Raw genomic sequence first — 16,083 nt, 5'->3', positions numbered from 1 at the left:
CATCATTTCTGCCCTTAACACTTGCCTCTATTAACTAAGCTTAGTGTGTAGTTTTAAAATATTGTCCAATGTTTGGGTTTTTGGTTTTGTGTGTGTTTTTTGTTTGTGTGGGGTTTTTTTTGTTTGTTTTTGTTTTTTTTTTTTTGCATTTTGTGGTTCTGATGTGTGAAATTTAAGGAAAGAGCCATTAAAAAAAAATACCACGCAGGGCAATGCAAGTACAGCCAAATATTAGAGTTGATGTGCAATCTTAGGTTCTTTTAAGTCTGGGGTATTATAGGCAGTACTTTAAACTGAAAAGTCTTCCTGGCCTATTTTCCTCCACATACTTGTAATTATTCTGGGCTTGTTTTGGCAGTAAGGAGCTGGTTCTTCTTTTCTTCCGATTCCTTTCATATTAAAGAAAACACCTGCAGTTAGCCTGTTGGTCCTTATTCATTTACATCAAAAATCAGTGAATGCTTTATTGTTAGCACATTAAATAACTTTTTTTTACATAAAATTAGGTAAATATGAAAATAGTCACCTTCAGTTCTCTTCTTGAGCTTATAAAATGCCAGTAATTTAAAGCTAGAACTCCCCTCCCACCCCAAATCAAGGAGGTAGAAGATACTAATGTAAGGGTCACTTGAAGAATGTAGTTGTTTCCAGTATTTGGGTTGTATTAGAAAGATTTCTCCTATGGGGAAAAACTAGCATTACAAAATTTTCCAAACATTGGGGAAGGGGACATTCACTGTATTATAACCCCTAAGGGTTCGTGCACTTTTCCTACTTTTTAGGCCTAGGTAACAATATCACTACCCCTTCTTTACAAATGGGCAAGTGGACTCCTAGAGCAGCTTTATAGGTCCAAGGGTTAAGTTGTACAACGTGAACTGCTTAGAGTCTTTTGCTTTTTACGGGATTTGACTGGGCTTATTAGGGAAAAGGTGTTGGTTGTGCTAATGTAAAAATGTCATACAATTAGCTTAACTTTTGAAGATGGTAAACTTAAGGAATTGCATGTTCTGAAATGCAGACTTGTAGAATGTTTTTTTCTTTCAAAACAGGCTGATACTTTTTACTTTTTTCCTGACAGTCTCACTTTCAGCTCCTATTTAAAGTTCTTGTGTCAGTTACTTCTGTTTTAAATTTCCCTTATTTCCACCTGTAATGTCAGTGGCCACATCATACTTCATTTGTTAATTTACTTTACCCTTATTATAAGAGCAAATTGAGTTGAATTGAATCTTCCTTGTCCTAGTAAACATTGTATAAATTAAAGTGGCTTCTCTGTACAAAAGGTTGTAATGCCTTCTGATGGATATAATTTTGTGATTGTATTTAAGATTAAAAGTTGAATAAATCACACCAGCTTCCTGAAAATGTTCATAATGCATTGTTTGGAAAACAAAAATACATGCCTACTTTGTGCATATTTGCATTAACATGGCAAAGATTGTATGAAATACCTGTTTTTCAAAAAAAATAAAGTCTTAAAAGACATAGCATTTAAGTTCTGAATTTATTGGTCAAAGTACTTGTCAGAAGATGTAATTTTGCAATATGAATAGCTTTTTTTTTAAGCATCAATATCTCCAAAAATGCTTAAAATAATTTTTTCTACCTTCAAAGTTCTAAAGTATTTTTGAACAGCAGTAGAAATTTTACTTCAGTGAGAGTTAACATAAAATTATGCTTAATATTGTCAATATTTAAAACTGTAGAACATTATTCACATATACATTTCCCAGGGTCTAAAATCCTGAGGAAAAATTTAAATATCCGGTTTGCTTTACTGTGTGAAAGTCAGATTGCATTTATTGCTGTCATCTGGCACAGTAGGAAACATCACATCCTGTTTTTATAGCACAAAAACAAAGCTCAAAGCTACACTAAAGGTATGTTTTCTTTCTTTTTTTAAGTTAGGCCAATTAAAAAGTATCATTAGAAACCTTGTAGCAGTGCCCCTGGGCTGTGAAGTTGAAGTAGCTCTGGGAACACCTTTCTTAAAAGTACTCTTTGGAGAACCTGCTGCTTGAGCTGCTTCCATTTTTTTCCACCTACCTCAATTTCACAAGTCGTGTTCAAAAGTCTTCCTTCTTAAGTTGTACATAGGGGAAGTTGGGTGAAAACTAGAAGTACTTCACAAAGTAGAAATGTCAGGGGGTTTTCTTTTGTTTTTAGAAAGGCCACTTTTAAAAGCCTAATAACTCTGGCCTCTTAATTGAAAGTGGATGGTATTACTGTGTCAATAGCAAAATTTTGCAGTCAGTGCTCAGTATATTCATTAATTATGTAGCTGTTGATTGTTTGGGATGTTTTTGTTTTGAAGAGATAGGGAAGGGCCTGGCCCTCAAACTTCATAGCTTTAAAATCTCCCAAAATGGGGTCTCTAGATCAGCTTGCTGCGTCTTACCTGCATAACCTGTTTTCCACCCAATAGTCCCCAGAGTGAGTACTTCAGTGAAGGTCCCTTTCCCTTGCAAAGGCTTTACCCCCACTTCAAGTGTTTATATGTGATCCAGATGTTTTATTTTTCAAAGATCTTTCTGAGGCAAGGAGATAACATAGGAAGAACTCAGACTGTGCTGCTATTACTGGCCAGCATCTATCTTCCTGGTTGCCCGGAATGCCTTTTGGCACTTAGGTAAAATGAATAGCAAACCAAGGCAGGGAGGAGGAGGGAGTCCTATCTCACCCACTAACAGTCCTGAGCCTGGTGAGATAATATTGCCAGGTGTTCCACCATCACAAGAAACACGTTAGCACACAAGGAGGGAAGTCTTTGAAATTCTGTGTATTGTTTCCACTATCCGGGAAGGAAAGCCTATGAAACTGTATTCATCCCAAGGCCTGAAAGGGGGAAAGAGGGTCCACGGTGCTAAAGCAGCTCATAAAACAACTTTGGTAAATTGCCTGCCTCTAGTCACTATCTGTTTAACGAGGGAGTCCCTAGTGCTTAGAGAAAGAGCTCATAAAAACCTTTGGGTAACTACCCCAACTTTAACTGCCTCCTGTCATGTATCTATTTTACAAGATGAACAAATGGAGTCTGAAGTAAGAAGGATCTGGGCTAACAGACCCCCACATATATGCCTAATTTGGTAGTCAGGTCCCTTTCCTCCCCCTGAAAGGTAACACCACATTTACCCTCCCCTCCCTGGGGAAGCTGACACCGCATTAACCTGTCAATTAATATAACTTTTTTACGTTCACTGTGCCAATATGTAAGTCCTCAGAACAAAGGACTCTCTTGGCGCTCTGGCTGCTTGGCCTCAGGCCCCTTGGGAGCTTACCACCCTGGCCGGCCGCCCTTACTTTCTCTGCCCTGCTGTGCCCTGAACCTAATGCTTTTAACCCCATCTGTCCCCCACCTTACGTAGGTCCGTTCTCTTCCATGGGAACTGATCACTAATAAACCCTAATTGCAGGCAAATAGATGTGCTGATCTGTAATTCTTTACATGAATGGGCAAGAAGAACCAGGTCTTTCCTGTCAACAATACCCTTTCTTGACTTAATGCTCCTGTACCCCTGGCTTTCTGTGTTCTGTAGCTATACTTGCTCTCATTTCTTTATGCCTTGTTTGAACTCTTAAGAAGCTGGTAGTTCTCTAAGGAATGATTTTAAAACATTTAAATTCAATGGTGTAATATAGATGAGTATAAAAGGATAAAAAGCTGTAAGTTAAAAGCTTGGTAAATTTTCCTAAAACAGACATCTGAACAGGTGAACATTTGGCATGATTTTGTTTTGAATAATGAAAAGCAAAGCATTTGTTAATCCCGGAGAGAAAAAGACCTAGAAGTGCCTCAACACAGTTCATCTAGATCCTAAATTGCTTATAATCCCACAGCTCATAAGAGGGTTTACATCTTTCCTTAGCATGATCCCTAATGTCAAAACCAGCACTTCTGGAGAAGGAGCTCGTAGCTACTCAAGTGCCCCAGAAAGAAAGACCCTCGTATAAACCAGCTTGATAATTCGGTGCATTTTTCACGAGCTGTCAAACTAAGCCCAGACCACTCCCGCCCGCCCCTACCCCCACCCCCGCAATCGAGCTAAGGCTTTTTCCTAATGGGTTGGAAGGGAAAAATGCAGAAAATCCACATAAATAGCTCAAAATATAAGGAAGTGAGCACCAGTCGCAGTCAAATCTGGGCTGACTCGGGCGCCAGAGCAGGGATTAGAAGGTAGGGCCGCCTAGGGGCACAGCAAGGTTAGGGAAACATGCCCATCTGTCCCTGATACTGCGTGGCTTATTTCTTCGAAAACTAAATTTCAGAGTCCCCTTAGCTGGTTTGAGATTCAGCAGAAGATCCAAGAGATAACCCTGGCGGCCAATCCTGGGGATACTAAAGCCCGGCCAAGCGAGGAGCTGCGGCTGTTGAACCGCTTTCGAAAGCCCCTAAACTGGGCCGTGCACATCTCCTGGCCGTTGATTGGTCATTTTCTGTCCCCGCCCCCTCAGCTCAGCGCAGCCTCTCTCTTCTTTGACCTCGATTTCAAGCCCTGCGCTGGCCAGCGGTTGGTCCCACTCCCCTAAAGCTTGGGTTCGATATGCCCAATGACGAACGGACTTCGCAGGGGCTGTCGGGAAAGGCGGCCGGCCTATATAAGCGGTTTGCTGGGTGTGTCGTCGCATTGGAGCTACAGTGCTGATCCCTGAGGAGGGCGGTCGAGGAGGCTGGCTTACGCTCAGTGAGGCGGCACCTTGGGGATGATGGCAGAGGGAGACAATCGTAGCACCAACTTGCTGGTGAGTGCCGGCGCCGCGTCACGAGACAACCGAGCCGGGCCTCTGTACTTCTGAGGGCTCCACCGGGCGGAGCTGCGGCCTCGTGTCTGTCGTCCGCGGCGGCCCCGGCCCTCCTCTCCCGGTTTCGAGGCGCCGGCGACAATCCTTGTTCCTCGGCCTTCTTGGGTAGCTTCTGCTTGGAGGTCTCTAGCCGTGCCTACCCCTAACATTCCCTGGGAAAGGGGCAAGGGGGGCGCGTGATCAGTCACCGTGAATACCGGTTGAGGAGGAAGTGAGAAAAGGGGGACTGTGACAAGTCTTGGGTGTAGCCTGAGGCAGAGGACGGCGGGGTGACTGTCTAGCGTATTTGGGGCCTAGGCCCCACTCGTATCTGGATTTCCCCCGTTTTGATCTTAACCGGGATGCCCTGCGTTCTTTTTCTCCATACTTGGGCAGGTGTGGAGGATGAAAGGGGATTGCCGAGGATTTCTGTAAGAGCTGGCACAGCTTAACATGGCAGAGAGGCAGCGAGTTCACCGTAGAGAACTGGGCGTGGGGTCCCGTTGGAAGGACAATGGGAGGTCCAGGCGTTTGTCCGGAATTTGTAAGTCTAGGAGTCACAGGACGACTTTAGGATAAGCAGGGGTCCTCAGGAACTGAAATGAGGTTGTATCACAGGTGTACAAATTTAATTTCATTATGAATTTCACAGCACCCTCTAGGCAAAAACAAGAAAAATCCGTTCATTTTCTCCACTGCCTTTCCGCAGGAAAAGGCAGGTCGCACACCACAACCACGGTGAATAGAAGGAGCAAAGAATTTAACTTTTGATTTTTGATTTTCGATTTTCCAATACCCAGGTGTAAGGAATTTGGGGACTTTGCAGGGCAGTTTTGTTGTGTGTGCATTCTTTTTTAGAAATGCATGACCTGCCACACACACACCCCGCCCCGCCCCCCACCCGCTCGACAGCGAGCATAGTTAGCCCCAGCCAGGATCTTTTTAAGAGCACAAAGAAGTTGCCCGAGTTCCCACAGCTATTGAAATGACAGGTCCTGGACTGGAGCGCAAATATTTTTTCCCCGCACAGCAGTGTAACTTTAAGGAGAACAAGGCTCTTGGTTTGGATTTCCTTTATTCAGATCTTTAACCTCCGTGTATCTCAGTTTCCTCATCTGTAAAATGAGGATAGTAACAACACCTTTTAACTTGTTGGGAGGATTAAAGTATAAGCAAATAAAACACTTAAGAGAGTTTTTCACATAGAAATTTTTTATTTAACTATTTAAGTATGGTATAAAGTCAGAAATACCGAGGTCACCTAGGTGATCAGTGTGGCACAGATAGCACTGTCCCGTGTTATTTGCATGTTTTCCCGAGACATTTATAAGGACATGTGGATTTTTTAGTTCCAATTTTTCCCTCCACCAAAATCAGCTGAAGGTTTATACTACATTAGCTCATTCTGGAAGTCAAATTGTCAGCTTTTCAGAGAAATCTGAGGTCTAATAATAATGTCCTGATAAGTGTAAGAAGCACTGGAGAGGAGATTCATATTGAGCTTAAAATGCCTCATATAATTTGATGAAAGTGGTTTTCCTTAATTGTGCAAGTGATGTCAACATCTAAATGATTCCATTATACAAAGAGCTATTTTAGAAATTGAGTGTTGTTCAGGGAGAGGCTTACCTAATGGACTTAGAAGTAGGGATTTAAATCAATGACATGACAAAACAACAGATCAATTCCAACCACCTGAAATGAGCAAATACAAAGTGATCTGGGTACTGTGCTTGGTAGTACACAACTTTAGGAAAGTTAGTTAACAATTCTTTAATTGTAAAATGGGTTTTAATTATCCCAATCTTATGTAAAGAGTGTCCTGGTTCTTAGGCATGGAAGGTGACCATTAAATAATAGTTTTTTTTTTCTGCATTGATTTCTGACATTGGTACCAAAATTGTAGTTTTTAGAAACTAATGTTTAAAATAGTGATTTGGTTAACAGCTATTTTATATACTTGGTGCCTTAGAAGAATTTTAACCCTCTAGGAACCATAGAAATGTTGACAGTAGTAAATGATGGTTTTAAATGTTGGTCATATATAGGCTGCAGAGACTGCAAGTCTGGAAGAGCAGCTGCTAGGATGGGGAGAGGTGATGCTGATGGCTGATAAAATCCTCCGATGGGAAAGACCCTGGTTTCCACCTGCCATCATCGGTGTGGTTTCTTTGGTGTTTCTGTAAGTGAGCTATTCAGTTACTTAAGATTGTGCTTATTAATAAGGGCTCAAGTAATACACAGCCTCCATTTATGGAAGTGTCTTAAGTCTTTTGTAAAGTATAATCTGTAAAGAATGCCTTTTCTTAGAGCAGTTTGCCTAGTTTTCAGAATTTGTAGTACTTATGTGAACTTGGTTATATAATGCCGTTGAATAAATCAGTGACTCTTAAACCGTTTGGCCTTAGAACCCTTTAGAATCCTAAAAAGTATTGAAGACCCCAAAGAGCTTTTTTCTCTTGTTATTTACATTACAGCTATGATGTGGTCATGTCATGAAGCTTCCAGAAAACCACTTGTGAGAAAATTAGATTGAAAGGGCAAGTAACATCTATGAGAACCAGAGAACTAAGTGAATAAACATCTTTACTTAGGAAAAATGGCTATGTTTTATTAACCTTTATTAATTTCTTTTTAACAGGACTATCTACGGTCTAGATCCATCTGTTCTTTCCGGTGTTTCCTGTTTTGTTATGTTTTTGTGCCTGGCTGACTACTTTGTTCCCATTCTAGCGCCTAGAATTTTTGGCTCTAATAAATGGTAGGTGGCATAATGATTTGGCATTCTAATTTGAGAAGTTACCCTGTTGGCTGTGATTAGTATCCTGTAATTACCACAGAGAGCTAACCATCAGCTTCCCTAGGGGTTAGAGTTACTGTTTTTATATGAAGAGTATTTTAGCTGTTTCACATGTAAATCATGAATTTCCAGTACTTACATATCTCCATAGGTCTTTTATAGTCTTTTATTTGAACTTTCTTTTTTTTTCCTTTTTAGACCTGTTTATTAAAGTGAAGTTTCTTAGCCCTGGCTGGCGTAGCTCAGTGGATTGAGCGCAGGCTGCGAACCAAAGTGTTGCAGGTTCAATTCCCAGCCAGGGCACATGCCTGGGTTGCAGACCATGGACCCCAGCAACCGCACATTGATGTGTGTCTCTCTCTCTCTCTCTCTCTCTCTCTCTCTCTCTCTCTCTCTCTCTCTCTCTCTCTCCCCCTCCCTCCCCTCTAAAAACAAATAAATAAATAAAACCTAAAAAAAAAAAAGTTAAACGCATCCCAGTTATTAAAAAAAAATGGGAAGTTTCCTTTCAGGTAATGTTTTATCAAAGATTGTAGAACTCATATGAGCTTTCCATAAAAGTAGTAGGTTTACATTTTGTATTTATTTTCATTAATATTTAAGATAGTATATAAATTTTACAAGTTATTCTTGAATGGCTATGAAAACAGTAAGTGCTATATTTTTGTCCATTCATTTAGCAACTATTTATTGAATGTCTACTTTTATGTTCAGCACTGTTCTGGGTACTGTGAATTATTTTGATTTTTAAGATTGGTCTTAGTTTAAGGTTGAGATCATTGAGGCAGTACAGTGGTATTTGAATGCATAACAAGTGCTTCAGAACAGGTTCAAGTTGTGTATATACAAGTGGGTTGTTGATTTCATTTATACTATTATGTGAATTAGTTACTGAGTTCCCAAGGTATAGTTAAGTGGCTATGGATCATATTAAAGTATTCTAACTTCTCCACAATGTTGCATTTCTCACTTTTCATCCAAATAATGAGCAGAACTGGGGGTCAGAATAGATTTTTTTCCTCCCAGCTGCTATTCTCCCTCAGTTGTTTCTTTTAATTTGTTAAGTCTACTTGTACCTTTAACTTTTTATTCCCCTGATAATAGCAAATTATAAAATAATTCTTAAAGGTAAAAATTTCAAATGTAATCCCTTGGATCTTTGAGAAAAATTCAGATGTTTTAGGGGAGTTTGCCTAAGTTAAGGGATAATTTGTTATATTTATTTAAAGATGTTTCCCCCATAGCAGAATGGGTGAGTATTAGAAAATGTTCTTTGATTCAAATTATTTTTCACATGCAGGAATGAATTATGCTGCTTTTTGGGGGGCAAGTTTGTAATCACACAGTATGAAAATTTAACAAAGGGAATCAATCAACTTCTGACCTTGACTTTATTAGCCAGCTGGCATTCTAATCTGCTAATTCATAATATCTGGAGAAATGTTTTCAGAAACAAACACTGAGTTTCATGGTAATCAGTATGTGGCCTGGTCTTATCGACACAGCAGTTTTACTGTTTGATCCTTATGGGGAAGGAAGAACACTGTTGATAGCTATAGTCAGCCTTGACTACAGGCAACATAGAAGGTCAAATTGTTTGCAAGAAGTTCCAGGGCTCAGCAGAAACCCTCCTACTGTATCTTTCACTGCAGTTTCACAAGGATGAGAATTGGAGGAGAGAAGACAATATATCGCTAGAGCAAGGCCTGCTTTATAGTAGCAGCCATTATAGCCACATAGCAAAGATAGTACAATGGCAATTTCTATCAGAACCCCTCCGAAAAATTATAAGCAGAAAAGGGCTTTCTTGGAGGATCTTGTAGTTTTACTGCTGTTTGGTTTGTGATTATAGTATTTCTCAGTGGGACTAAACTTAGATTGGGGTTGTGTGTTGCTGCTGCCTTGGCATCAAATGTATGAAGCCCAGTTGAGGGTATTAATGTTATGAATGCTGATAGTTACTGTCTTACTGCAAAGTCCTCAAATAGAGCTGTTTGAAGAAACTTCATGTCTTCCTCAAAATAGTGGGACTCGGGTGGGCTACAACCCAGGATTCACTAGAATCCGAAAAATAAGAGCAATAGAGAAATTAATTTATACTGATTCCTGTGCAGCCCATAGTAGATGAGTCCTTTGTTACTGTCATTAACAAAATGTGGCTTTCGCACCATTACTTTGTACACATACACACTCACACGTACATTTACATAAAAACTTATTCCTGTGCCATCTAGGGTATCTTAATGGTACAAGACACCCTAGTAAGTGTCTGTAAGATAATGATGAATCATTATTTTTTATTTAGGTTTTCTTTAGAAGATAGGTTTTTAAATATGAGAGGATGGTGTATTTCTGTTTATGATAGAGATTTGCTTATAGTTAAGGGGAAAATTATTTTTCTAGGACCACTGAACAGCAGCAAAGATTCCATGAAATTTGCAGCAGTCTAGTAAAAACTCGACGGAGAGCTGTGGGCTGGTGGAAACGCCTCTTCACACTAAAGGAAGAAAAGCCAAAAATGGTACTTTTTTGTTTTGACTTATTCAAGTAAAGCAAAAGTTTAAGATTCAGTCAGTTTTTCTTCATTGTAATATAATAATAGCCTTTTTGTGTGAAGTTATATTTTGATATCATCCATTCGTGTAATTCCTCTTGAGTACATTCCTAATGCATAACTGCATTAGACAGAGTCACTGGAAGTTAAAATTATATTTTACATTTAATTTATATTCTAGTGGAGTGAGATATTTCCTTTTTCTTACTGAACTCAAGTAAAAAACATACTTAGAAAGCATTTGTTTTAATTCAGCTTCACATGAAGTTACTATGTGGCATTATTAATTGTAAAAGTAGTATAATTTCTGTTATAAACTATTTAACTTAAATATAGAATTACAGTAGTTCTAGGATGATATGTATCCAAATTCTATAAAGCAGGTCTAATGGATATTTCTATGGGTTTTATATAGTATATAGATACTGAGTATTTTTAAAGAAAAGTGGTAATAAAAACTGAATCATTTGCTAACCTTTGAAACATCCTTCTAAAGTTAGGCTTCTTAGCCTGTTTCTAGGAGTTGATACATTCTTACTATTTTTATTACTAGTACTTCATGACCATGATCATTTCTCTTGCTGCGGTTGCTTGGGTGGGACAGCAGGTCCACAACCTTCTTCTAACCTACCTGATAGGTAAGTCTTTGAGGACACAAGGCACATCCCGGGCAGTGAAGTCTAACTGGAACTTAGTTAAACAAATACGTGCACGCTTACCAAGTTTAAGGCAGTGAACAAGGAACTGGGAGTCTAAAAGGATTAATAAAACTCAGGTCCTTGTTTGCAGTGAGCTTATGGTCTTGCAGGAAGCTAAGACAAAGAACATAATAACCAGGGTAGAAAGAAATGTGCAGGAGGTAAAAATAAGCAGTGTGTGTCATCTGAGGTTGGAAGCTACATAGCTGAAGTTTCTAGAGGTAACTATCAACAGAAGTAATGGATTTCATAGTTCTTCCTCCCATTAGAATGCCTAATAGTCTGGGAAACTGTCTTCTCTAGCATGTAGTAACATTTAAGAAGTGAATGGCTGTCTCCTTAATTTTGTTTGTTTATTTTTAAGTGACTTTCTTACTGATGCTTCCTGGACTAAACCAACATGGAGTCATTTCGAAGTACATTGGAATGGCCAAAAGGGAGATGAACAAGCTTCTTAAGCAAAAAGAAAAGAAAAATGAATAACATCTTCATTCAGTGTGATTAATGGCATGTATATTGATTGTCCTTGGGAACAGTTTCTATTATCTGGATACTAAAGTGTTACAGAAGTAGCTCTTTGCTCTCATTCCTTCTGCCCTTAGTTACTAGAAAATCAGACTTGCCACGCAAGGCTTTTTTAATACATAGTATCTTCGTGTCAAGTGTATCTGGGTGCATTGTCATCAGTTGGCCTTATAAGGACAACTCACTCATGAATACAACTTGTTTTGATTTTTCTTACCCAGGGTTAATTGAATTCTTGTAGGCAGCTTCCTTTAAAATAAAATAGTGGTGAATTTTACCCTTTAGTACAGTTAACAGTAACATCGGATAATTGTTCAAGTTGATCTTTGCTTGCTAGATATGAGGTGTAGCGAGCGGTCTGTGGTTACAAAAAACTGGTTCTACTGCCTGCTTTCCACAGTCTGCTTAAAAAACTGGCTTCATGAACACAGAGACCAAGTTTACCATGTCCAATGAAGAAACCAGTGAAGATTCATTCCTCATTCATTCTGTTTGTATGCCATGGGAGAAGAATCCTTATAGAATAAAATGAAACTGATTACTTGCCCAAGGATATGTTGGTTTCTCCCTTGTGCAAAACTTAGCAATTTGTAGAAAATACTGATTCTTCCTTTGAAATGGGGAATATGACAGGCTTAGAACTCTTGTCCCCTTGTACTTAGCATTCAAGTTAGTAGGCCCTTAAAAGCTTTTTAATAGCAAGTTTCTAAAAGCTTGCATTTAGGATTTTTAGCATACTTTTAATTTCAGATTTCAGCTGTCTAAAACTAAAGTACATAAGAGATGAAGACTCGTGCCTATGACTTTTACTCCAAGACCAGCTAATCAAGGACAAAAGTCTTACTGGGTTCCATCAGGATTCAGGAGAAAATAATCTTATCCTACTAATATTTCAGTTCTCATTTTATGTTAATGTTGGCTGCTTTGGTCACCATAGATCTGGCCTAGGAGATGGTGACTACCTCCTAGGCATCTGACTTTTTCCCTGAAGAATACGAGGGCTGTTGGTGAGAGCAGACTTTGGGAGATAATGGATGACCTGAGCCTTTAGAGATTTTGTAACTCTTGGAAAGTGTCTTAGAGTTGTTCTTCCTCTCAGTAGCTAGAAGTTTAGAGTAGTTGAAGTCTGTGGAATGAACCTCTAAGGGCCAAAAATGTGACATATTTGGGAACAGGTCTTAAACTCTAATTAATTAGCTGTAATATAGTTTTGTGAATTTATTGCACTGATGCTATAAAACCTGGACTTTGTGGTATGGTATATCTGTCCCTAAATAAGTGTTGTTTTCTCCCCTTCAATATTGCTGTAAACAGTGGCACTCATGTAGCATATGTTTGATTTTTTAATGTTTCATATGAAAACTGCAAGCTACCTTAATTTACATGTGTTTCCTCATTGTAAATAAGCCTGTTGTCTTATCTGGATCTTTTTTTCTTATATACGTGGTCTACCAATTTAACTACTTTTGTGGTTTTAATTCTGTATTGTTATTATTTCTTTGTTTTGTGAAAAGGGGAAAAATAAACGCTGGAATCCATTTTTGTGTCCTCTCTACCTTAGCCAGTACAATATTACATGGGTGGATTTATGGATCCGATGGAAATTTGTTTTTTTGTTTTTTTTTTTTACATTAGAACTCAAATTATATGTTTTATCATTGGGCCTCACCACCTATACTTAGTGGGTCCTGGGAACAGATTCAATCAGATTAAATTCTGAGACCACTGACCTCCCCCCACCCCCCACCCCCCCCCCCCCGGCAAAAAAAAAAAAAAAAGTATGGATTCTTCTTTGGAGCCTTCTGGGGAGTTGGTTTGGTAATGTGCAGAAAAGGGAAGTCTCAACCCAAAGTCACCATAGGTGGTCTCCTGATGCTTTTAATGCTGGATTTCTACTACACACCTGTGATTACATCTTGGACCAGTCTCATTGGTTAGCTTTCTTCTGAAGCCATCATGGCTACACTTGTGCCATCTATGGCCACAGCATAAGTCTCTTGACACTTGCCCTGGCATCACCTCCAGGGGAGGTCCTGTCATCCCAGAGTTCACAAAAATGTCGAGAGGAGGTCATTTGGAGTTGTGCCAAAACGTTTTTAGAAAAGGTGATTTAATGTCAGTTCACTGTTTACATGGTTGCCATTTATTTTAACTCAGACCATGCTCATTCCTATTTGAAGCCCTCTCAGCAGGTCCAGTTTGCCTATGGCGTAAATCTCAAACTTGTAAACAAGGCGGTTTGTTTATACATGGCCCTCTGCTCCAATTCTCCTCTACCATATTTCCCAATCCCAACCCTGCCATTACAAGATTTCTATTCATTTTTATACCATGCCCTCCTAATTCTTGAAGCTGTTGCAAGCATACGGTATCTATTGCCCATACACAAACATTTTGGGATAAGGTAGACCTAGATCCAAACCCCACCCACTTATCTAGTAGTTTAGACAAGTAACCACTTTTATTTTCCTTTGACTTAAAACAATTTTAAAATTGAGTCATTTTAAGATAGAGCTTCATTTTCTCATTTGTGAAATGGGGGTGACAGTATAGCTCTTACAGGGGCAGTATATAATCACATTTGTTTTGAGAATTAATCTGCAAGAAACACAGTGGCTGTTAGAATTAGTGGTTGGCAGTACCCTTCACAGCGTGGATCAAATTATACTTCCTCTGAGAGCTTTAGCAACATCCCAGGCCACCCCCGCATTTCTATATGGCACATTGGCCAGTGTATTGTGTTATTTAGAGTTCTGTCTCCCCTACTGTGATCTGCACCTCTTAAGGGCAGGGACTTGTTTTTGTCCCCTCAAACCTGGCACATGATATTTTGATGCTCAATGAATGGATGAATGAATGAAATATATAAAGAGATGGTGGATGGTACTCTTTTTCTATTTATGGTAAGTCTTGAAGTAAAGTGGGTTTATTCACTTAACTCCCCATGGTTGTTGCCAAGGACCTCAAGGTGAACTCCACATTTTAGTCAACAAAACATTTTTTTTACATAAGTACAGGGGAATCAGTTCTTCAAGGAAATTTTCATTTAAAAAGCAAATGGTCTTTTTGTAATGTATATTTAATCAGAGAATTCTATATCCCTGAGATACCCAAATTGGGAGATTTGCTTTCCTCGGGTTCACTGAAGATTTGAGAAGTGGGATGTGGTAGGCAGAGGCTTTTATACTAATGAATGATGTTAATGTTGATGAGCACTTACTCTGCCAGATTTTGTATTAACCTCATGAATTATTTATCCTCACAGCAACTTCAAGTGATTGGTAGTATCATCCCCATTTTATAGGTGGGGAAATTGATTTGCCATTTACTTATTTTATATCTACCTATCATCTATGTATCTATCTCCAAGGCCTACTATGTGCCAGATATTTTCTCTGGTAGCTATGAGTGCAGTGGTGGACAAACCTAAGTCCCTGCTTGCCTGGAACTTAATGTGGAAAGAAAATAAATATGCTTCCAATTTTTCAGGTGGTAAATGCTATAGAGAAAAATTAGGTAAGGCCCTGGGGACAGGGGACAGCTAGGAGGCTGTATGTTGGTGTGACTGAATAGCAAGCTGAGGAAAGCCAGGGAACAAACTACCTGGCTAACTGGGGGAGAAGTGTTCAAATTAGAGGGGAAAACAAATGCAAAGGCCCTGAGGTGGATGGAGTATGCTTGGAGTATCTGAGGAAAGGCAAGCCAGGGAGAATGATGGGGTATGAGGTCTGATGTGTGGTGCAAGGAGGCAGGTGTGCACCTCAGGGAGGGCCTTGTAAACCTGGTAAGAAATTTGTATTTGATAGGAGCCCTTGGAAAGTGCATGATCTATTTCAGTTTTAAAAAGGTCTTTCTGGCTGCCATAAAACAAGGGTGGTGGAGGATGGGGTAAGGGTGGAAGCAGCGAAATAAGGAGGCTATGGGTAACTGGCTTCAAGGTCACACAGCTCCAGAAGGAGGTAGAATTCACTCCCTTGCAGCTGATTAGACGCCTGGGCTTCAAGCAGTAGTTACAATTCCCTGCTCTTTCGGTTGCCAAAATATACTGCACACCTACTATGTGACAGATGTTGTGCGAGCCCATTGTCACCATTACCTCATCTGACTTTCAAAATAATTTTAAAGAGGCAGGGATTGGTTTACATTTGGGGAAAGTTCACAGAGAATAAGACATACAAACTGGTGCTTGTCCGGGTGCAAAAGAGAGGGAAAAAGCCACTGGATCAGAATCCTGAGTGTTTATTTCAAAACATCTGTGGCTTTCTTCCAGACTGTGTTCCCCAGAACTCGAAAGAAACGTCTGGAGCCCTAGTAAATAATTTCTAAGATGTAGGGAGAGCAAAAAAATATTTTTGATTGCTTTGAAGATACAATGTATATACCTTTCAAACAACAAAACAAAATTGTATAGGGAGAAAAAACAAGTCTTCTATCCCAGTTTCTAGTGCCCTAGGGCCCCAGAGGGCAATTACCGATTTCTGTAGTTCGTTCCAGGGACACTATACATACGCAATATCAAAATCTACTTTAAATGGTGAACAGTTAGTGCAATAAAAATTAGCAAATATCTTGTCAAGTTTTTCATTTTTACAGATTAAAGTGCTAAAAGGCAATGGAACCTCCGACTAAGGCCTTCTATACTCTTCCCAAGGCTTCACCTGGGAAGATCGATTCTATCGACTCTCTCTATTGCCCACCCCTGAAGAGGCTCCGCCCTACACCCA

At 39.5% G+C, this 16,083-nt stretch overlaps 1 protein-coding gene across 1 annotated transcript; it reads left to right on the top strand.

Annotated features, from left to right (window-relative positions):
• The first annotated feature begins 4,590 nt into the window (after nucleotides 1-4,590).
• ARL6IP1 (ADP ribosylation factor like GTPase 6 interacting protein 1) lies at nucleotides 4,591-12,897 on the top strand. Its single transcript, XM_045819581.1, has 6 exons — nucleotides 4,591-4,743; nucleotides 6,831-6,964; nucleotides 7,424-7,543; nucleotides 9,986-10,103; nucleotides 10,690-10,774; nucleotides 11,199-12,897. Exons 1-6 carry the CDS (start codon nucleotides 4,705-4,707, stop codon nucleotides 11,315-11,317), a joined length of 615 nt encoding a protein of 204 aa, XP_045675537.1. The 5' UTR covers nucleotides 4,591-4,704; the 3' UTR covers nucleotides 11,318-12,897.
• The last annotated feature ends 3,186 nt before the right edge of the window (nucleotides 12,898-16,083 follow it).

Source organism: Phyllostomus hastatus, unplaced genomic scaffold (genome assembly GCF_019186645.2).
Source record: "Phyllostomus hastatus isolate PE091 unplaced genomic scaffold, TTU_PhHast_1.1 phas_scaffold_385, whole genome shotgun sequence".
NCBI lineage: Eukaryota > Metazoa > Chordata > Mammalia > Chiroptera > Phyllostomidae > Phyllostomus > Phyllostomus hastatus.
The sequence above is the reverse complement of the archived record's forward strand: the minus strand, read 5'-3'. Positions and strand labels throughout refer to the sequence as shown.